The sequence below is a fragment of the Alexandromys fortis genome, unplaced genomic scaffold (assembly GCF_014885135.2).
Source record: "Alexandromys fortis isolate MF-2015 unplaced genomic scaffold, M_Fortis_MF-2015_v1.1 scaffold_44, whole genome shotgun sequence".
NCBI lineage: Eukaryota > Metazoa > Chordata > Mammalia > Rodentia > Cricetidae > Alexandromys > Alexandromys fortis.
The window spans coordinates 5,441,733-5,464,031 of NW_026067921.1; the positions used below are offsets into that span (position 1 = coordinate 5,441,733).

At 44.4% G+C, this 22,299-nt stretch overlaps 1 protein-coding gene across 9 annotated transcripts in view; it reads right to left on the reverse strand.

Moving 5' to 3' along the window:
• Positions 1-22,299, reverse strand: part of Golga4 (golgin A4) — an 87,056-nt gene that overhangs the window by 8,144 nt on the left and 56,613 nt on the right. For all 9 annotated transcript variants that reach the window (XM_050141736.1, XM_050141735.1, XM_050141741.1 and 6 more), the window contains 8 exons: positions 16,795-20,993; positions 16,209-16,330; positions 15,796-15,926; positions 10,000-10,110; positions 7,996-8,016; positions 7,725-7,793; positions 5,031-5,106; positions 2,733-2,836 (listed from right to left, as the gene is read on the reverse strand). In XM_050141736.1, coding sequence (XP_049997693.1) covers positions 2,733-2,836; positions 5,031-5,106; positions 7,725-7,793; positions 7,996-8,016; positions 10,000-10,110; positions 15,796-15,926; positions 16,209-16,330; positions 16,795-20,993 — 4,833 coding nt within the window. The remainder of the gene's footprint in view (positions 1-2,732; positions 2,837-5,030; positions 5,107-7,724; positions 7,794-7,995; positions 8,017-9,999; positions 10,111-15,795; positions 15,927-16,208; positions 16,331-16,794; positions 20,994-22,299) is intronic.

Genomic DNA, 22,299 nt, shown 5'->3' on the forward strand with positions numbered 1-22,299 from the left:
CCTCAGACCCTGAGAAGTATGGAGACGTTCAAATGGACCAGCTGATTTATAGGCAAGCTCTTCAGCTACTGCTTCCTCGTGAATGCCTCTTCAATTAAGCTTACGAAGCAAAACAGAAGGCAGATTGGATGTTGAATCAACAACAGAGTGGAGGATCAAAACCCAGCGGCAAAAGCAGGCTGGGGGGGGGATCCATGCTACAAGCCTATGTGTACTATACGAGTGTTTTTCTGCCTCACGAAGAATGCTGTAGCCAAAGCAGGTGAAGAAAAACAGGTAGGACGACACACGAAGACTGCTAGGTACAGACGACACACCACCAGGTCCTCCACAGGCTGGTTCACCCTAAAATATAACCTGCTCTCCACTCTGAGTTCCTTGTTAATATAGAGAAACTAAGCAAATCAGCAAAAGTTGTGTCAAAAACCAGCTTCATTCTTGTTGGTAGCATTCAGGGTCATCTTCTCTGTGATATATACACATAAAATTCTGAAACTCTTTCAAATCATCTAGCCTTCAAGACTGTCTGGTGCCAGCTGGAGACAACTGTACCTCACAGATACAGTGCTCAGCTGGACCAGACTACTTATGACTCAAGGAACTCACACGTCATTCTCTTGGACCTTCTCTCTCAGCTGCTGCCCATCCTGAATGAGTGCTGAGAGCCCTGAACAGAACCTAAGCCTCTCCAGTCTAAAGCCCCGCAAGGGAAGCTCTTACCATCCTTAACTGCACTCGGCTCCACAGTGTGGTAACTGAGAACTGCTCAGTTCTAAAGTCAGGAGTGGCGTCAGCTTCCACGTCCATGAATGAACAAACAGTAGATTACACCTACCACCAGCTTCAACACGCACATATAAAATGAGGGAAGAATTATAGGCTGCTCATCATCAGTAATCAGAAAATCACAACAAATGTAGACAAAGGCCATGAAGAACCTGTGCCTCTGGGGCAGCTGGGGCAGCTGGAGCAGCCCTCTCGCTGCCTTCCACACTGTAAACTGAAGGGAACCACCGGCTCAGAAAGCACAAGATTACATTTGGCTTGGGCTGTCTCTTTTTCAAAGTTTTCAACTTGGAAACGACATTTCACAAGCTACACTCCCCAGGAGCAACAGGCAGAGGCAGCTAGCGTGTTAGACTCAGGAAGGCCACGGTGTGTTAGCCAGCCCAGTTGCACTCCAACAGGAGAGTCCGAGTGGCTCCCGTCCTGAGAAGGTCTCAAAGCCCAGTCTCCCACCTCCTGCGCATGCACACAAAGTTAGCCACCTCCCAAGCTGCCAAGGCTGCTGCCTTAGCTGCATTAAGAAGAGCACAGTAAAGGGGAAACAGTCATTCATCGGTGTTACCTTAAGACAAGGGAAAAACTAGTAAAGCCCTGAAGGAAAGGGGACACTGGACCACTGGGAACTAATAGATCCCTCTCAAGATCACATTACTGTAACATAATTTTTATCTGAAAGGACTTGATAGTCAGACATGGTAGTATATGCCTGTAATCCCAACTCCTGGGAGGCAAAGCAGGTAACACAGCAAGACCATGCTTCAAAATCCAAAACTAAAACCAAGCAACAAAAAATACTCCCTAAATCTGCTTGATGTAAACAAAACATAATTTCTACAAATACTAAGGATTCATATGAACTCTGGCTCCTGGTGCTTCTCTGTGTCTCCGACCTACAAACTGGGAATACTATTTAAGGTCCTTATCTATGCCTTGCTCCTTTCGGCTTTATACCCCCTTTCTAGATCACTGTCTGACTGGCCAGCATCTCTGTGACTCAGCACATAGCCATAGCGACTGTTTCCAGTGACAGAAAAGGTCACTGTACCATTCTCAGTCATGACACAGACAATGCAAATCCCAAGAAGAGCCTACAAGTGTCAAAAACAGACAATGATTACAACAAAACTTTTACTGATTAAAAAAAAGCTCATGAAACAACTTTCATGTTGTTCCCTAACAACGTTCAATTCCATTCAAGATATATTTGCCAAGTATCTAATATAAGGTTTTAGACCAACTGTAGAGGACACAAATAAGTCAGGACTCTCTATCAAGGGCCTGATGTAGGAACTACATTCTAGAAAGCAAACTGACTAGCCATTCCTACTTCCAGTGTGGTAATTTGAAGATGATCAATATCCCACACATGCAGAAATGATCTCTGGATGTTCCTTAGCAGTCATTGTCATGGTGATAACACAGTGACTCACAGTGCTATCTATAGTGCATTAAAAACCTCCTGAAAACTGGGCAGTGGTGGCACTCGCCTTTAATCCTAGCGCTCGGGAGGCAGAGGCAGGCGGATCTCTGTGAGTTCAAGACCAGCCTGGTCTACAGAGCAAGTTCCAGAGAAACCCTTTCTCGGGAGAAAAAAAAAACAAAAAACAAAACCTCCTTAAAATAAAATCACTTCCGCTTTTAAGATCTGCAGTCTCTCTCTCTCTCTCTCTCTCTCTCTCTCTCTCTCTCTCTCTCTCGCGCGCGCACACACACACACACACACACACACACACACACAAACTAGCCATATACTTCACTTTTTGTAATTTATGAGATTTGCATTGCAGCAGTATTCAGTAGCAGCTAGTATCATTTTTAAATTTAAATATCTTAAAACAAACAGGACTGCCAGTCAGTTCATTTTTGTGAACACACTGTCTGAGCATAATGATCTAATGTGTGTGTTAAAAAGAGCCTGACACCAGGTCACGAGGCAGGACCCATACCTTGGTCTCCCGGCCCATCATATATTCAAACAGGACTTTTCGCAAATATTCGAACTCAGTAGGTTCTCCGAAGAGTGAGACATCAGTGTGGTGTAGATTGCCACCTGTCGAGAAAGAAAATCAAACCCGGATAACTCGCCACTCAGAAAGCAGACACATCAGGGTACAAAGGAGGGAACAGAAAGAGGCACTGTTTCCCACAGCTGCTTGGTAGAAGCAAAAATAACTGTTGTAGAATTTTTATTTCCCGTATCCTTATCTTACAAGACCAAGTCAGTGTAAAAGTTCCTTAACATTAGTGTCTCTGCTAAATAGCACGTGGGCGACTTCAAGCATCCCGATGACTGACACTACCACCTTCATTTTATTAATGAGTTACTATCTCAGACATTTCAGCATTCTAATATTAGAGTACCCAGTTCAAATCAAATTTTAAAAAATGTTTTGAAACACAAGAAAAATAAAGAACCTGGAAGTGTGCAAAGTACGGTGTCATAGTGATTTCCAAATATTTTTATGTGAACTGTGTCCGGTGGCACAAGCCTGAAATCCCAGCTACTTGGGGGCTCAAGAAGGCTATTAACTGTGTGAAGGGAGAAAACAGAAAGAGGAGTAAGAAAGAATAAAAAAGGCTGTGGATAAGATAAATGTAATTATATGCAAATATGGAAATGTCCTGAGAGCTCATTAATTTGTATAATTAATATACGCTAATAAAAATAAAATAAGAGGAAATTTAAGATCTTATGAAAAAGAAAATGACAACTGCCGGGCGACGGTGGTGCACGCCTTTAATCCCAGCACTCGGGAGGCTGAGGCAGGCAGATCTCTGTGAGTTCGAGGCCAGCCTGGTCTACAGAGCTAGTTCCAGGACAGGCTCCAAAGCCACAGAGAAACCCTGTCTCGAAAAACCAAAAAAAAAAAAAAAAAAAAAGAAAATGACAACCTAACTTGAGGCCACAGTGGTACCAAGGAAAGTGGACACCAGTGGGCTGAAAAATTTTACATCCTGTGGTGTCCCGATTCTATTCTTAGTTCCGTATTCTACAGAAAATCTTCTACAGGAGACATGGACAAGTATGCAACGAGCTAATGGAATAAAATATACAACCTAGATGATTCTCAAACTTACACTAAACAAAACGAAGAAAAAGATCACGTAAATTACGCAACTGGGAAAATCTAAACAAAATATTGCTGGAAATTTATACATAGATATTAAATATGAGAGCAGAAGAATAAGTAGCACAGTGTCAGAGGGGTTCAGCATCATGAAGGTGCTGATTATAGATTACAGAAATACATACAGGGGCTTATACGGAGAGGAAACACTTTATTTCTCCCTACAGGAGGGTGATCATTCAAATCTTAAAAGCAGCAGCATGCAGAAGGTCAGTGTGCACAGTCACATGAGACTGCTCGGATTCTTTTCATCGTTTAGATGTGCTGATGTATGCAATGTGTACGGAATAATGTCTGACACTTGGATTTAGTATGTATGTAAGAAATGAGGCTGTAAGACACTGCATGAAACAAAGCAGGCCAGACACAGAATGACAAATACTGCAGGATCTCACTCACATAAATAAAATCTACACAAGCTAGATGCAAAGAACAGAATAAGACAGTAGTTAGGTAGTTACCACCAGCTGGGAGATCAGGTGGAGTGGGGGTGGTCATTGTTCAAAGGAGACAAGATGTCAGCATCATAACAGAAACACCTTCAAGACAACTGCCGCTGGGAAAGCAGCAGGTCTAGATTGACTGTGCTCACAGTGTGCTGGTCTGAATGAAAACGGCCCGCACAGACTCATGTATTTGAATGTCTGGTTCCTAGATGGTGGAAGTGTTTTGGGACAACAGTAGGAGGTGTGGCCTTGTTGGAGGCGTTGTGTCACTGGGGAGTGAGCATTTGAGTTTCAAAAACCACACCAAGCCCAGTGTTTGTCTCTCTGCCTGCTACCATGCTCCCAGACATGATGGTCATGGGCTCTACCTCCCTGACACTGGAAGCAGCTCCTAGTCCAAGGCTGTATGTAAGCAGCTGCCTTGGTCACGGTGACTCTGCACAGCAGAGCAGTGGCTGAGATAACCACCACGGAAGGTTACTGTGTGAGGTGACGGCTGCCAACAAGCTCAACTTGGCACCCTGCCATGAACAAATGTTTTAGAAGCAGCATGCTGCAGCAAGTATATAGTTTATACTTGTCGACTACTAAAAAAAGATACAAAATAAAAGTAAAAAAAGATTATGAATCCCACACACATTCATAAATCGCCTGACAGCAGCCCGCTCACCTTTGTAAGGTGTCCCCACGGTTGTCGCACACACAGGCTTTTCATATCTCTTCAGACGGTCTTCTAAATTATGAACCTAAAGACAATATTCAAACCATACCATAAAGTTAATATGAAGATCACATGTAAGGAAAAGAATAGCTGCAGGAGAAGAGCTACTGGATGCTTTTCAATGCTGAAGGAACAATATATGCGATAAAATTAAAAGAAATAGTTTCTTTGGCAGAAACTAAAAGCATATTCAATAGAGAAAAATACAAAAAATTTGAATTTTATTATAATAAAAACCTTTTTGTATTAAAAGATTACATCAAAAATGTGAAAAGGCAAATTACAAAATGGGAGAAAATATTTGCAAATGGCACACCTGATAATAAATTTGTATCCAGAATACATAATAAGCCCTTACACCTCAGCAACAAAAAGAAAACACAACCCAGAACAACCACACGACATTAATAAATATGACATCATCCCAAAGAAGAGATACAAAGGGCCAAGAAGCCGATGAAAAGATGGCTGGAGTCAGTAATCATTCGACAAATGTGAACCAACACCACAGTAAGCTCCCTCCTAGCTTCTTGGGGGGGCTACAGTGAACAATCTTTCTGGTAGGGTGTGAAGGGTCCTTACAAACCACTGCTGCAGTGCGGAGCAGCTGCTATGGGAAACAGTGCGGCAGCTTCTCAACAAGTTTTCATACAGAAAGCAACCCACTCTTTCCTACACACACACACACCTGAAAGAACTGCAAATGCTCAAGCAAGAAGGGGTACACAAGTTCAGGTGTGGGTATTCCTTCAGTCCCACCACTCGGGCAGGAGGATCTTTGTGCCAGTCTGGTCTACAGCCAGGGCTATACTGAAAGATCCTGTCTGAAAATAAAATCAAAATAGTAAACAAACAAAAACATGGAAATACAAATGTTCTTAACAGCACTACTTGTTACGGGCAAAAGGTGGAAACAATCCAACTGTGTGTGTAAACTGGTGAGTGGCTATCAGCTGTGCTAGGTCCATACAATGGAATTTGATTCACATTCTGTTCACAGAAGAAAGTAAGAAGTAGCTGGGCATGATAGCACAGGCCTCTTTTCCCAGCCAGGGAAACTGACAGACAACATGGATGGACAGACAGAATATACACCGTTTCACTGTTGAAGCTAACATCCTAGGCTGTGTACTGTCTGGGCCCATAAGATGAAATGCACACAGCATACAAATCCACAGAAACAGAAAACAGTAATGGTTACAAGAGGCTGAAGGGAGAGAGTAACAAGGATTGATGGTTAAGTAAGTATAAAGTTTAAATAGAAACAGGAAGTATACAATGATGAGTTTCTGATATGAGAACTTTATCACAATAAAAATGAGCAATACAAAACTTGCTGTGCTGTGACAATTTTGAAGATTTAAAGACACTTAGGCAGGGAGTGCTAAAGCAGTGAGCTTGAGAACAGTGGCTTTACTACTGGGAGAGGAGGCAAGGTGACTTACTTTACTTTAACTTAGTGACTGTCTTTATGAACTCAAAAATACAAACCATTTCAAGCATACTCAATGTAAAGTATGTTAATGTCCCATTGCAGCAACTGTCAGGTCTTGCTTATGTGTATTTTAAGAAAACTGGAAAAATTGGGAGATTTAGTCTCTTAGGGTGGCCTAGTGTTCTCCACAGCTCGGGGACAATCATCACTAGACATCACATACTGCACATAAACACACACTGGCATGTGCTTACGCTGAGTCCCTGGAGAGCACTGAAACTGAGTGACACACACTGTCCACGGATACTATGTGTAAAAATCATGTAACATTAACTCAATCATTGGGGAAAAGCACTAAAGAATGATTTTCATATTTTTCCTTTGAGAAACCAGAAAAATAATTCCTTTTACAATGATAAAAATACAAAACATTCAAAATGTCAAACACTAGAAATAGCAGGATACAATGTTCTAGTTTGGGGCTGGAGAAATGACTCAGCAATTGTGACCACAAGCTGCTCCTCTAAAAGACCCAGGTTCAATTCCTAGTGCTCACAACTGTAACTTGTTTCAGGGGACCATGCCAACAGGCATACACACTGTACACTGATATATGCATGAATACAAAGTACCCATACATATAAAATAAATCTTTTAAAAAAATAGCAAATGTTCCAGTTTAAATATATGCAATCATAAATGTAAAGTCCGTCTCAAAGAACTTGTGGATTTAGAAATAAAATTTCCTGCTTAAGACAGAAAGAATTTCACTGGGTGGTAGTGGGGCACACCTTTAATTCCCGTACTGGGGAGGCAGAGGCAGGCGGATCTATGTGAGTCTGAGGCCAGCCTGGTCTACAGAGCGAGTTTCAGAACAGTCAGGGCTCTACACAGAGAAACCCTGTTTCAAAAAAAACCAAACCAAACAAAAATCCATCAACAACAACAAAATAAATGCCAGGCAATGGTGGCACACACCTTTAATCCCAACACTTAGGAGGCAGAGGCAGGAGGATCTCTGTGAGTACAAGGCCAGCCTGGTCTACAAGACTAGCTCCATAACAGGCTCCAAAGCTACAGAGAAATCCTGTCTCAAAACAAAACAAAAAGGCTGAAGGAATTTCAAAGCAAATATTAAATCATTAACTCAATTGTTTTGATATTGGCCAAGACCCAAGCACACATGAACACAGTGCCCTCGCCAGTACCTGCTCTCTCAACTCCTGCTCCTTTAACTTGGAATCGCTGATCAGAGTGGTCTTCTGAGCTAGCTGTGCCTGAAAGAACAAAATCCAGACTGAAATGAGAGTGTCTCATTGACTCATGGACATGTTTCTATAGTGCCTGCCAAAAACATTCTTTGTAGAAAGTGTCTTTATGTTCTAACTTGTTAAAAAAAAAAAAAAGGTTGGGGGTTGGGGACATGTTTCTAAAATGTACTAGCTTCAGTAAACTTCAATGAAGAAGAACTAATCTTACCTGTAGCTCCATAATTGTTACCTGGAGATGGAAAAGAAAAACAAAATAAACAACAAAGAATGTGAATAATAAAACTGACAAGGAGAGGAAAACAGCAAAACAAACAGCTATGACAAGACAACAAAGCACGAAGCCAGCTTCCCATCGAGCGGGTCTGAAATGAAGCAGTTTCAAATCTTTGTTCTTAACTTTGTCTGTTTCTGTGACATGCTGTCACACACACACACATCCACAGGCAGAGAGGCTGTAAGGCTGTGAAGTGAGGCTCCAGCAGCAGGGGATTCTTCACTCCCCAGGGTTACTGGACACGAGAATATGTTCGTGTGTCACTCAGAGAAGTCTGTGAGTAAACGGGTCAGATCTTTCAAAATCCCTCAGTACATTTCTAAGCACAACCCCCAAGGCTCATGCCGGGCTCTGATTACAAACTGTTTCTCATGGTGCTCAGCACAGATCCATGTGACTGAGGACCATCTAGAATGCAGAAGGAATACTGCATCAGTGTGATTCCAACTGTCTGGGAGGCGGAGACCAGAAAACTGCTTAAACAGAAGATTCAAACTAGCCTTGGAAACATGCCAGGGTCACCATCTCAAGTAAAAAACAAAATCAAAATATTGAGAAGCACTGAAGCATACTCAAGGAGAATTAGGAGACTATATAAAGGAACAAATCTGTTTATAGTTATTATTTTCTGCTTTCTTTTGCAACAAGGTAAAGGGCTCAGCATTAATATCAATTTCACAATGTATCAACACTCTATGGTAGTCCGGATGCAACATTAATACTCTGACACTAGGGGAAGTTCATGTTAGTAAAATACACGTGTTTTCATGGAAGTAATATTTAATAGCAAGGATGCCTACAGCCACGACCACACACTAAACAAACAAACAGAACTACAGGAATTGCTGTCCTTAAAGGAAAGGGGCCTTTCCGCTAGCTCAATGCTCAGTGTTCAACTGTACCTACAAGGAGTGAGGCTTCTAACTGCTGTTCTCAGTGACTGACAATCTGTAGGAAATCTTCTCAAGGGTGGAGTCACAGACAGTGTTTGCCCGCTCTGTCATGCCAGTCATCTCGCTGTGTCTGTCTGCATCTGGTCCAGTAGCCAAGGAAAATGGAACCAGCACAGAAGGACTGAAAAACCATCATGCTCGTGCACTACAAGCCAGGATACGCTAAAAGGTAGAGTGCAGATTAAATATGCCCAAAAAATGCTGCTGGGGGTGCGGAGTCACTCACGACTTGAGTGCAACCACGGCTAGGTTATCCACACTTCAATGGCGAGCGTCACATGCACACACACGCAATAGCCCAGGTTAAAATCAAGAGTCACAAAACAAAATCACATGAAATGGGAGGGGGATTGTTAGGAGGAAAAGGGAGGGCTCGTGGGAACAGGAAGAGTTAGAGGATGGGGAGGGTTGAGTATGACAAAAATATATGCATCTATGCAATTGTCAAAGAACAAACAGTAAAAGAAAAAAGTAAAAAGCAGACATTTTTAAGAGGCCATCTCAGGATGTCACATTTGCTGTGGATGGTTTCTGGACTGGCCCAAGGGTGTAAGGCGCCGTCTGTTCTGCTACAGTGTCTGTGGAAGACCAGAACACCCTGGCAAACAGGAAGTCTAGGCTTTGAGTGGGAAGCCTGGATTTAAATTCCACTACACTTATCTGAGGAAGAGACCTGGTCAGTCGTCTTCATCAATTAGACCAGGAAACCCAATATTTACAGGTTCAACAGAACCGCCATATATGGGCTACCCATGCACGCGTCAGCACTGCCAGGGCACACATTTCAATTCTTTTTTTTTTTCACAACACATCATGAGATCTGAACATTCCGTTAACCTCTTTAGGTTTTGGTTGTATTTACTGAAAAAGTAAAGCAAGAAGCCTTAAAGGGTTCCTCAGGGTTAAATGAGATTAATATATGCCACAAATCGGGGAAATGGTGATGTTTTCAAGAACCACAAGAAGAAAATCAAAGTTCTCTCACATTGTCCTCCATGCTGTTCTCCTGATCTAGCCTGGGCTCATACTTCTTCTGCAGCTCCTCAAGTTGAGTCTGTAGGTCATTTACTTTTGCAGTCATTTCTTCTTCACGAGCCTTTAGGATGAAAATAGCAATGTGGTAGTAACATTAAAACCACGCAGAGAGGGAGCGGTGTACAACACTCTCCTAGCCACCTTTCCACTTCAGTGCTGCTCGCTCTTCCTGGGCTGCCATGGCACCACCCACATGCCCTCTCTGTCCATTGCCCAAGGTCATCAAGCCTCTCACCCTGGGCTGATCAGATCTTGTGCTCTAAGGTTGGGGTACTTTCTACAGTGGGTGCCTAAACACATTCAGGAAATAAAGTAGGATTTTTTTTTCTTTTGGTTTTTTGAGACAAGGTTTCTCTGTAGTTTTGGTTCCTGTCCTGGAACTAGCTCTTGTAGACCAGGCTGGCCTTGAACTCACAGAGATCCGCCTGCCTCTGCCTCCCAAGTGCTGGGATTAAAGGCACGCATCACCACCGCCAGGCAAGCTTGGCTTCTGGAGGACAGCATTTTCTCAGGTGGGCTGTTTTCTAGAGTCCTAAAGTAGTATTTTTACGTACAAGAAGCTATGGAATGCTTTGGATTCTTTTTCTTCACCAGCTACGGAGCAGCTGTATAGCTCAGGAGTTGGTCTGAGCCTTGTCTACTAGCCCACACATTTCAACCATCTCCGTGTGGAGTTGACAGTTAAGTAACAATACAACCAGTCTAACATGTTGGTGACCAATGCAATATTCATTTCCCCCCAAACACTGCAAAAAAAAAAAAAAAAAAAAAAAAAACAACAACAACAAACGAAAATAGAAAAGGCTGAACTAGAAAAAAAATCTTTTAGGCGATTTTTGTCCCCATGGTACTACTCAGAAATTCTGACACACAAGTCATTTCTGTTCTGTCCCAAGGACATTCAGCTCTCCTCCGTCATCAATCTGGCAAGGGCTTTGTGCTAAAGAATATTTAGAGCTAGAATATCAATCTGACTTGAGTAATGAAGATCCATGTCCTGAGTGAGACGAACAGGAAAACAACCACCAACAGGTGTCATTTAACAGACACCAACTGTCAGAAACACGAGGAACACCATTCTCAACAGCAGAAAGATGGTTAGGCACAGACAATGTAGAAAGCCTGATTTTAATATCACTTCTCATGAAGAAAGCTAATGGGAAACAAAACCACATGACCTTGTTCTATGTTGGCCAATGCTCAGATGCCTCCTCACTGAGGCACACACTGACCTAGCCCCACCTCCAACACCATCAACCGGGAACTGGGCTACTACTGTCCTGGGTCATGGCTATCTTGAGTCTACCATTGCACATCCCTATGCTTACCCAAGTCAATGTGCCTTAGTTTCCGAAGCCACTTCCTCAGGCACACTGTGACAGTCAGCTATGTCTGACGCATCCTTTGATAGCTGCAAACTACTAACTAAGCTAAGGCAAGCCTTTTAAGAATTAGAGAAGAATCCCTAATGGATTATCTCTGACTTAAAAAAAAATAGTCTGGATCTGGGAGACACATCAGTGGTAAGGGGGCTGCCAGAAAGACACTAGGTCCTATGTAAATTCCTAGTTCAGGGAGGGAGGGAGGGAGGGAGGGAGGGAGGGCGGGCGGGCAGAAAGAGGAGTGGAGAACTATAACTTTCCTGACTGTATTCTTTAAAAACAAACGGAAGGAAAGTGATTTCACTGTGCATGATTTTCAAAGATGCATGTGAATATATTGGATTCAAGTTTTTCTAAATAAAAATTAAATTTCAAACTTTTAAAGACACAGCACAGAGAGGTTGGAGATCCAACTCGGTGGATAAATGACACAATCGTCAAGACTCAGGGTCAGATTCCCAGCACCCATGTAAAAGGCCAGGTTTGATGGCACAAGTCTATACCTCCAGTGCTAGTGGGGAGACCCTGGGGGTCAATCAGTCACGGGAACTCCAGGTTCAGTGAGTGACCACGCTAGGGAAAGCAAGATGGAGAGCAGCTGAGGAAGACAACCGACTCAGCATCGCCACTGCCTGAGGGGCTATTCTATAGCTGTGAACAGGTCACCTGACCCCAGCAACTCTTAGGAGCATTTAACCGGGGCTTTGCTTACAGTTTCTGAGGGTTAGTCATTTCATCATGGCAGATGCATGGCAACACACACAGCAGGCACTCAAGCAGTAGCTGAGACACATCCTGATCTCAGGCAGCAGGCACAGATCTAGTGACTGTGCCTGGAAAGCCCACTCCCAGTGACCCACCTTGTCCAACAAAGCCATTCCTCCTAATCCATGAACTAGGGATTAGACATTCAAATATAGGGGCCTATAGAGACCATTCTCACTCAAACCAGCACACCCACCTACACACAAGCATAACAGAGGTGGCAACAATGACTCAGGAAGTCTGAGGACTCAAACATGAGCAGAGGTAAAATGAGTGAAGAACAAGCTCAACCCGCATCCCCTGGAGACTGGAGTAGCCCTGGGCACCTTCACGGTCATCACACAGAAGAAGATATTGACAGGAGCTGATGCGCTGGGAGAGGACAGAAGCCCAGCAACAAGGAGACCAGGTGTCCAGTTCAAGCAGCAGACTGGACCAGATGAGACAGCAGCATACAGTAGTAGCAGCGGTGCAGAGGGAAGAGGAACAAAAACTATGACTGGTGTGAGAGGTCCTTCTGTCTATGTGCTGCTTTTGGTTTTAATCATTGGTTAATGAATAAAGAAACTGTCTTGGCCTGCGATAGGGCAAAAGAACAGAGCTAGTAAGGGAGAAGCCATGTACCCTCACCAGAGCCAGACGGAACTTTAGCTGGAAAGCCACAGCCATGTGGTGATACACAGATTAATAGAAATGGGTTAAATTAATATGTAAGAGTTAGCCAATAAGAAGCTAGAGCTAAAGGGCCAAGCAGTGATTTAATTAACACAGTGTCTGTGTGGTTATTTCAGATCTGAGCTACCAAGCAGCTGGGAACAAACTAACGGCCTCCTTACTACACTATGACTCAATGACAAAGCACATCTTGAGAGTCCAGCGTATGCAGGATACCATGCTGGGATATAAGCAGATCTCCTACCCTAACTGGAGAGATGTACTTACGTGAGGGGCTTAGGAACACATGATTCAAGAACAGTGTCTCAGGTCTTCAGATGTGAAAGACAGGAACACTATCTAAAGAGCCATCAACCCTGGCACTTGGAAGGTAGAAGCTGGAAGATTACACAGTAAGTTCAGGACAGCCTGGGCTACATGGAAGCCTGTCTCAAAAAACCAAACCAAACCAAACCAAAACAACAACAACAACAACAACAACAAGAAATGCTATCGAAGATAGGGAAGGAAAACTGAAATGCTTTGTGCTTAAGTTTGCTGTAACACACCACAGAAGAATGATAACTGAGAGAGTGTAGCACTGTATGGTCAATGTGACAGGAACTTTCCAGAATGAAGAGGGAGGGAGAGGAGAGGAGAGGGGAGGGGAGTCCTTTGAAGCCTGAAGCCTGGAGCCTGCTCATACGCTGACTTAACAGGGAAGAACTCACACTTTGATTGGGTTTAGCCAGCTGACACATACTACTAAAGCCCCCTTTCTAAAAATGAAGCTACTAGAACATGTTCAATAATTAAACAAGGCTATCGTGTGGTTTACATTAGATGTGTAAAGGCAGAGCTAGCTGTGAGGCTAAGGAAGGAGTCTATCCACCCACGCTGTCCCACACCTGCAGCTTGGGGGTCTGTCCCCAGTTCCCTTCACACAGCTGCCAGAGCACTACAGCTACCTGTCTTTTTATTTTTTCTTTCTTTTTTTCTTTTTGGATTTTCGAGACAGAGTTTCTCCATAGCTTTTGGTTCCTGTCCTGGAACTAGCTCTTGTAGACCAGGCTGGCCTCAAACTCACAGAGATCCGCCTGCCTCTGCCTCCCGAGTGCTGGGATTAAAGGCCTGCGCCACCACCTCCTGGCGTACAGCTACCTGTCTTCTGTGCCTCAGCCCTGGACCTACGGAGGTTTGTCATGGTGAACAGTCTACTCTCTGATGACCTATCATAGGACACTCGTTTACACTGTGTGAAGATGTGTCACTGTGATTGGTTTAATGACAAGCTGAATGTCCAATAGCTAAGCAGGAGAGGTTAGGTGGGACTTCTGGGCAGAGAGAGAAACTCAGGAGACAGACCTATGGAATGGAGGAAAGATAAAGAACCACATAGCAGAAAACAGATTAATAGAAATAGAGCAGATTGGGAATAAGCCTAAGCTAAAAGCCAAGCTTTTCTAATTAATAATCAGTTTCCATGTCACTATTTGGGGGCTGGTGTTCCCAAAACAAACAAACAAACAACAACAAAAGGCAGACAGTGATGACCCACACATCCACATACAGAGAAGGATGACAAAACAAAACAGAGCTCATCCCTCCCTGGAGCTCCCAGGCTTGATTATCACAATAAGCAGCCATTACCCTGCTAAAGTTCCTTCCTTGGGAAGACATTTTTGTTTCTGAAATAGGTGACGGAATGACTCTCTGCTCTAGAACTCAAACAATGACCTGCACTACGGCTGCCTTCCCTTCTGTATAAAAACAAAACAAAAACACAGTAACAAATACTAGAGGATAAACTAGACGGTACCTTAGGTTACTAGGTACACTGCATGGTCAGATTCAATAAGGGGTCAAGAAGTGACTAGATTTATTTATTCTGAGACAAGGTCTCATATAGCCCAGGCTGGCCTAACTCAGCTTCCCAAGCACTAGGACTACAGGATTGTACCACCAATACCTCAATAGATTTTTAAAAAATGCATTTATTATTTATGTGTATGTGCCTACATGAGATTAGATATACCATGTGCATGCAAGTACCCATGAATTTATGTGTAAAATGAATGTGCAGTGCCACAGAGGAAAGAGGGCACTGGCCTATGGAACTAGAAGTACAGTTAGCTGTGAGCCACCATGTAAGTGATAGGAATAGAACCTGGATCCTCTGCAAGAGCAGTAAGAGCTCTTAACTACTGACCCATCTCCAGACCCCTGGCTATATTCTTAAAATACATGTATACTGGCATAAATTCAATCTGAAAGTACAAGAAAACATGCAATTATTTTTTAAAGTTTCCTAGTGAGACTTAAAGCTAACAAATTACACAGAGATGGCATTCCATATTCCATGATTTCACTCAATTCAATTACATTTAAAATAATGGATTATCACATCTGTTCCTAGCTCACACATGTACTGCTGACAGAGTCAGCTGACATTATGGCTTTTCTAGAACAATACTTCTTGGCATATGATAAAGTAAGGCTTGGAGTAGCCTTACAGAGAATAATAAGCCAACAGAGAACAACTGACATTGTTTTATATCTGAAAGCATTGTTGGGGGTCAAAGTTCTCACCAGCATTTATGGTTTGTTCCACTCTGCTAGCGCAGCACCACTAGAGTGAGTACGGTGAGATGGCCGCCCACTAGATGTAACACCCTTGCTGGGGAGCCCCCTTTCCCCACACCAACCTGGACCATCCACATGCTGAAAATGAGAGGAGAAGGAACGAGGCTGGCTGGCCTTCCTGGGAAGACTCCAGCCGGCTGAGCAGCCTTAGACACTGGCCCGCTCTAGTTCCCAGACCTCACCCAAGCATAAAGCCTCACTTTAATCTAGTTTCTGGCACAGGAAAAACGTCTCTACACCTGAAAAACATCAGCACTACCATAAAACACAGAGCACTTCAGAAGAGAATGGAAATACAGTACGTCAAGGATCTCCTCGTATGTCCTGGCTGTTCTTTTCAGGTCCTCGTCTTTCTCGGCGATCTTTCTATGCAACTGTTGGGTCTCTTCTTGGTGGGTCTCCAGAAGCTCAGCTTCCACCTCTTGGGCCTTGTCTAATTAAGGATGAGGGACACACATAAGAAAACATGGTTGTGACTATCTATATGCCAACAGTAGTAGGAATTCTCATTTCAAATTAATGTTCATGAAATTCAGCAGAACAGACAAGGCAAGGAGCGAGGCTCGTTGGAGAAGTTTCTAGAGTCCCTGGGAGAGCACTTTCTTGGACAAGGACCATTTCTCATTTCCCCTCTATGCACCAGGTGCATACAGCACCTGGCACAAGGGCAGAGACCAGGCTTCGGCTGCGGACTTGGGTTTAAAGCTGTACTCACGGATGGTCTCCTGGATGGTCCTCTCTAGTTCCTGCTCCTTCTGGGCCAGCTGGGTGTTAAACTCCCTCATCAGCTGCTTCAGTATGGAAGTGTGCTTCAACTCAAGATCCTCTTGCTCCTGTCTGAGTAACAAGAGTAGACAGCGATGACGGCTACCTCCACAGAGCACGTTACAAAGAGGTTTCAGAACAGTTTGCACAATGTGCTCTCACTGTTTTGGAGGCAGTGTGGACTGTGCGTGTGTCCAGGTGGAGAAAACTAGAGGTGACTACCTTCGGCAACTAACCCTGGGGCCTGGGGACCTGTTCTTTCCACTTTAAACTTCTCCACTACACACGCACGGCTACTACTAAAGACAACCAGCAATGAGCTTATTACTCAAGACACAGCCAGCAGCTGGCAAGATCTTACCTACATGAAAAGGCATGTCCCCTAAATGAACATGGACTAACACTGCCTGCTGCCCCAAATCTTCACTTCTCATCACTATCTAACTTACTGGATTTATGTAACACTTCGGGCAGGTCGGTGTCTGCATCACACACTACACACACTCACGCCCACAAGGTGGGAATGTAACACTTACTTGAGTTTCTCCTCCGCTTCCTGCACACACTCTTTCTTCAGGATGTCCAGCTCTTGCTGATGCTCCTTCCTCAGCACCCGAAGATCTTTCTGCAGTCTAGCCACCTCCCTGCTCAGCTTCTGCTTCTCCTGCTCCGCCCCTGCTAACTTCAACTCCAGGTCATTGTGCTGGCCGTCTATGTTAGTCCCCAATTTCGGTTGGATCACATGGGATTTGGAATTTTCCTCAGAACTATTTTCTAAAATTTCGACAGGTTTATTTTCCCCATCCATTTCTTGCTGTGAGGCTTGCAATTTCTCATATCTTAAGGCCAACTTGTCCATTTCAAGTCTATGTGAGTCCCTCTCTCTTACTAAGTCTGCCTCCAGCTCTTTTATCTTCTGCTCCAGGGTCTGGCAGGTCAGCTCCTTTTCCTGGAGGGTTTTCTGGACACTCTCAACCTCACTTGCCCAGCTCTGCTTCCCTCCTGGATTGTTCTTACTAGTCTCTTCCATGGACTGGGACTCAATGAAGGAACAGTTCATATTCTTTTCTTCGAGTTCTTCTTGAAGACATCCTATAGAAATCTGATGATCAAGTTGTTTGGCTCGGGTGTGGTCTAAGGTCATGGAGAGCTCCATTCCAGACGGAGACTCACCCTCGCCCTGCTCCAGCCTGTGCAGCAACTTCTCCCTCTCAGCTAATCTTCTTTGTAGTGTGGAGATTCTTTCCTGGCATGCCTTGTGTGTGCAGCCTTGGGAATCTACTGTATCTTGTTCGGAAGATGCTGCCACGCTTTGTACTGATCTAGACACAACCGGCATCTCTGATTGGGGAGAACTTTCTAGGTTTTTAAGTTTTTCTTCCAGAATGTGAATTTGCTTTTCTCTGTCTTGTAACTTAGCATTCAGCTCGCTCAGCTGGCTTTCTGCATCTTTCTCATACTGCTGCTTCTTCTCTTCCATCTGAGACACTAACTGCTTTCTGATGGCAGCGATCTTCTGCTCCGCCTTCCTCTTCAGCTCCACTTTGGCGGCACTTTCTAACTCCAGCTTGTCTTCCAGAGCCTTCAACTCCCCATCTCTGCTTTTCACACTGCAAGTCATGTGTTCTAGCTCTTTCTTCATAATTCCAAGCTCAGCTTCTAAGGAGGATACTTGCTTTTCTAGTCTCAGGACCTTTTCCTCAGCCTCCCTGACCTTGTTGTCCTTCTCCTCTCCCATCTCTTCAAAGTGTTGAAGTTTCTGAACCAGTTCATTCTGCTCAGTGTCCTTCTGTTGGTTGTAATTTCTAAGTATTTCATTTAGGGACTCAATTTCTTTTTTCCTCTGAGTAATACAGTCCTCTAACTCAGCAACCCTTGCTGTCTGCACCTTCAATTCAGTCTCTAAGTCACACTCCTTCTTCTCCATGTTGCTCTTCCTATCTTCTATCTCACCCTTTAAACATTCAAATCTTTTATTCTGCTGATCAAGGTCTTCCTTCAGTAAATGTATCTGCTCATCCTTTTCACTAGCTTCTTTGGCTTTTATGTCCAGCTGTGTCTGTAGGTCTTTAATAGTGCTCTGGTACTGTGCAAATCTGGGCTGTGCTTTTTTCTTCCACTCTGAGAACTTGTTGGACCAATGAGCGACCTGCTCAAGAGCAGCCGTTTTCTCTTTACTCAGAGCATCAACTTTCAAAGACAGGTCTTGCACTTGACCTTGCAGCTCTGTCTGTTGCTCCTCGTGCTGCTTGCTCAGTGAGGAAAGGGCTGCTGCTTTGTCACTCAGGCTGACGCTGTTCTCCAGCTGAGCACGGACCTCACTCAGCTGCTTGCGAAGGCTGTCCATCTCAGCTGTCTTCTCCGAAAGCTCTCCTCTCAGCAGTGTGACTGCATTGATGTTCTCCGATAACTCCTTCTTCAGCCGTGTGATGCACGACTCCTTTTCGCAGGCTGCCTGCTGCTGCTGGCCTCCTTCCTTTTGTAAGGCTTCCTTTTCTGTGACGAGACCTTCGATATCAGCCTTCATGGCCTTAATCTGATTCTCTTTTTCTTCCAGCTGATGGGTAGCCTGTTGGAAAGAGCTCTTTAGTGTGTGCTGCTCGTCTCTCAACTGTGTAAGCTGTGCTTCTAATTCAGAAACTCGGCCCATCTTCATGAGCAGTGCCTCCCTGACTGCGGCCGTGTGCTGCTGACAGCGGGAAAGTCTGGAGAAAATGGTGTCCACTTTGTCGCCGCTGACGCTGAGTAACTCATTTGTTTTAGCTTCTAACAAAGCTTTGGTTTTCTCACAGCGACTGTCTAGCTGAGATGCTAGTTCTCCGAGCAGAGTTTTGAGGGTCAAGCTTTTGTCCTCTAGGCTCTTCCTACTGCCCTCCTGTAAAGCCCTGCAGCTCCGGAGCTCCTCCTCTGCAGCCTGCACCTTGCCCATAAGTTCAGAAACCCTGAGCTTCCCCTTCTCTGTCAGCATTTTCAGCTCAGTTAGCTCCTCTTGAAGAGAAACCTTCTCAGTCAGACAACGACCCAAATCGACTTCCAGCTTTTCGACCTGTGACTTCAGCTGAGATTCGTTCTGTGAGAGTGAGGTGACCTGAGCAGCCTTCTGCTCGAACTGCTCCTGCAGGTCGGCTAGTGCTGCTTCCCGCCTGGTCACTGCCTCCTTCAGCCCCAGCACTTCCTTGTTCACCTCCTCTTTTTCAGATTCGACTGTGAGGAGCTTCTGCTTCAGCTCTGCCAGCTCTTGTTCCTTCTCCTCTATCCGGCTCTCATGCTCGTCCCGAAGTTCCTCAGCTTGCTGACTGAGTCTCTTTTCCCAGGACTCTGTGATGTCATCAAGCTTCCGCTGGTGCGCTTCCGTCAGGCTCTCTATCTGCTGCCTTTGGTTGGCCTCCAGTCTTGACACAGTGTCACTGATCCCAGCTGAGTTGGCCTGTGCCATCTCCAGGATCTGGGCACTGAACTGCCTCTCTTTCTCACTGAGCTCCAGGACGCTATTTTCAAGCTCTTTCTTAAGTTTGGCTTCCTGGTCCAACAACTTTTTCTTTGTTTCTTGCATTTCTTTTGCTTTCTGCTTAATTTTTTCCATCCTTTTTTCCTGGTTTTTAAATTTGGTTTCATATTCCTCACGCAAAACACTAATACTCTCTTCTTTAGAAGACAATTTCTGTTTGAGGACCTCAATTTCTTTGGTCTGTTCTTCTCTCATTTGTAAAATGACATTTTCCTTTTCCAACAGGATTTGCCTTGTCTGCTCCTTCTCCATGTTACTGTCCTTGAGGTGTGACTCGTGCAGCTCGGCTAACGACCTGCCTCTCTCCTCCAGCTCACGCTTCTGGTCCTCAAGCTGCTGCACCTGCGCTCTCCGAGTATCTAATTCCACACACACGTGCTTTTTTTGTGTTTCCATTTCAGCTACCTGCTGGGTAAGAAGGTTCTTCTCTGTTTCCAGACCCAGCACCTTCTGCTGCATTTGGGCCAGCTGCTCTTCGTACGCACCCGTCTGCTTGCGTGTAGTGCTCTGCTGTGAATGGAGGAGCTCCAGCTTAGCCAAGGCCTGCTGGAGCTCCTCGGCAGACTTTTCAAGACGAGCTTCGAGATCCTCTATCCGAGCCTGCTGCTCTCTCAGGCGCTCATCTCTCTCCTTCAAGAGAAGCCCCAGCTGGTTGACTTCATCTTTTAAGGCCTTCTCAGTCCTCTGGACAGTTATTTCTTGTTCCTTACTGATGTTGTCGACCTCACGCTGGTGGTGACGCCTCTGCTCCTCCAACTCAGCCTCCAAGGCCTGCTTCATTTTCTCTGTATCACACCTCAGGACAGAAAGCTCCTCTGTGAGCTGCTCACGGGCCTTCAGTGCTTCCGACAGCTCAGAAGACAGGGATTCCAGTTCTGTTTGCTTCACGTCCAGTTTCTCCAAGGTCTTTTCATTCATGTCTTGTATGTGGGTCTGGAAAAGACTCTCCTTTTCCTTTAATAAGGCATCTTTTTCTTGTTCGTACTTCTCTCTGAGCTCCTCCACTGCAGCCTGCTGCTGCTGCGTGAGGTCCTGGAGTCTCTTGGTCCACAGGCTGGTCTGCTGCTGTTGGAGGCACTCCAGCTCTGCCCTGTGCTTCTCGGCCATGGCTGTGAGTTCTTCATTGTGCTTATTCTTCTCAGCTTCCAAATGCACAGCTGAATGCTCTGACTGGGTTTTGCTTTCTTGTAAGCTTTTTTCCAAAGAGGTTTCCAATTCAAGAATTCTCTGTCAATGAAAATGGATGTATTTTTACTAATGCCCATAGCTGTTTATCAGCAATGACACACAGATTGTGTGGGCCTACAAAGAGGCTGGAATTTGGACACTTCACGTACCAGACCAAACAGAAGACAAGGCAGACAATATGCTGTTCTCAGTCACTAACGGAACCTTGAGCACAAACTCAGTTCTGTATTTGTTCTATTTACTCAGGTAAACATTTCAATTACCTCTATTTTCAAAAACTGTTGTAATGGGAAAGTCAAAAAAATTAAATCACAAAACAAATAATAATGACAGTGAGTTAAGTAGGAAGATGGTCCCCCACACTCCAAGCTTTTACGTTACAATAGTATTTCATTACTTTCATAATTTAATTTTGGAGAAAAAAGGTATCTCATTTTTCTATCCCCAAAGGCATATACTTAAAAACTTTAAAAAATTTTTATTATTTGTGTGTGTGTGTGTGTGTATGTGTGTGTGTGTGTGTGTGAGTGAGTGAGAGAGACAGAGAGACAGAGAGGACAGGCAGCAGCTGTGGTTTTGGCTTTCTTCCTCCACTGTGAGTTTAGAATCAGACTCAGAGTGCCAGGCTGTGCAGCAAGCACTGTGCCCTGAGCCAACTCATTAGCCAGGCATGGCTAGCTTTTTAAAAAGCTTCTTAAACATATTTTACCAAAGGTTGATGTCACCTAACATAATATTAACCTTCACTTGAATGTCAGAGCTGGAAAAGTCCAAGCTCTCGGAAGCTGGCAAAGAAAGTGAGGTCTCAGGGGTATCTGACGCACCTGTCGCACGGCTGCACGGCTGCAGTGTGGGCAAAGGAAGAGCACAGAGGTTGGCAGCAGTGCGAGAGCATGGCTGTCTGTCTAAACAGAGCAGGGGATCCAAATACCAGCACAATCTTACCATAGGCCACAGGCCAGAAAGCCTTAACACTATGCACACTGAGACACAGAAACAAACACTTCATTCCAACATCATATTTAATATGAAAAAATGGATAATTTTAAGCATAAAAGTAAGGCATTAGAGTAAGTAAACTATGATGACAAAAGCAGAGCACGGGTTATCTATAGGGCACAGTGTATGATGAAGCTGGACGAGCAGGAAGATGTCAGCTCAGATGCTGCCTACAAAGGGAGGCCACTTCCTAGAGATCAAGTGATAAGCAGTAGAGTGGAGACACTGCAGAGTCTATGTGCGAAGAGGCAGAGTGAAGGCCTTCCAGAAACACGGGGAGCTTGGAGCAAACCAAGAAGGACAATGTGGCAAAAAGAGCTCAAAGTCAACAAGTACTCCCATGAAC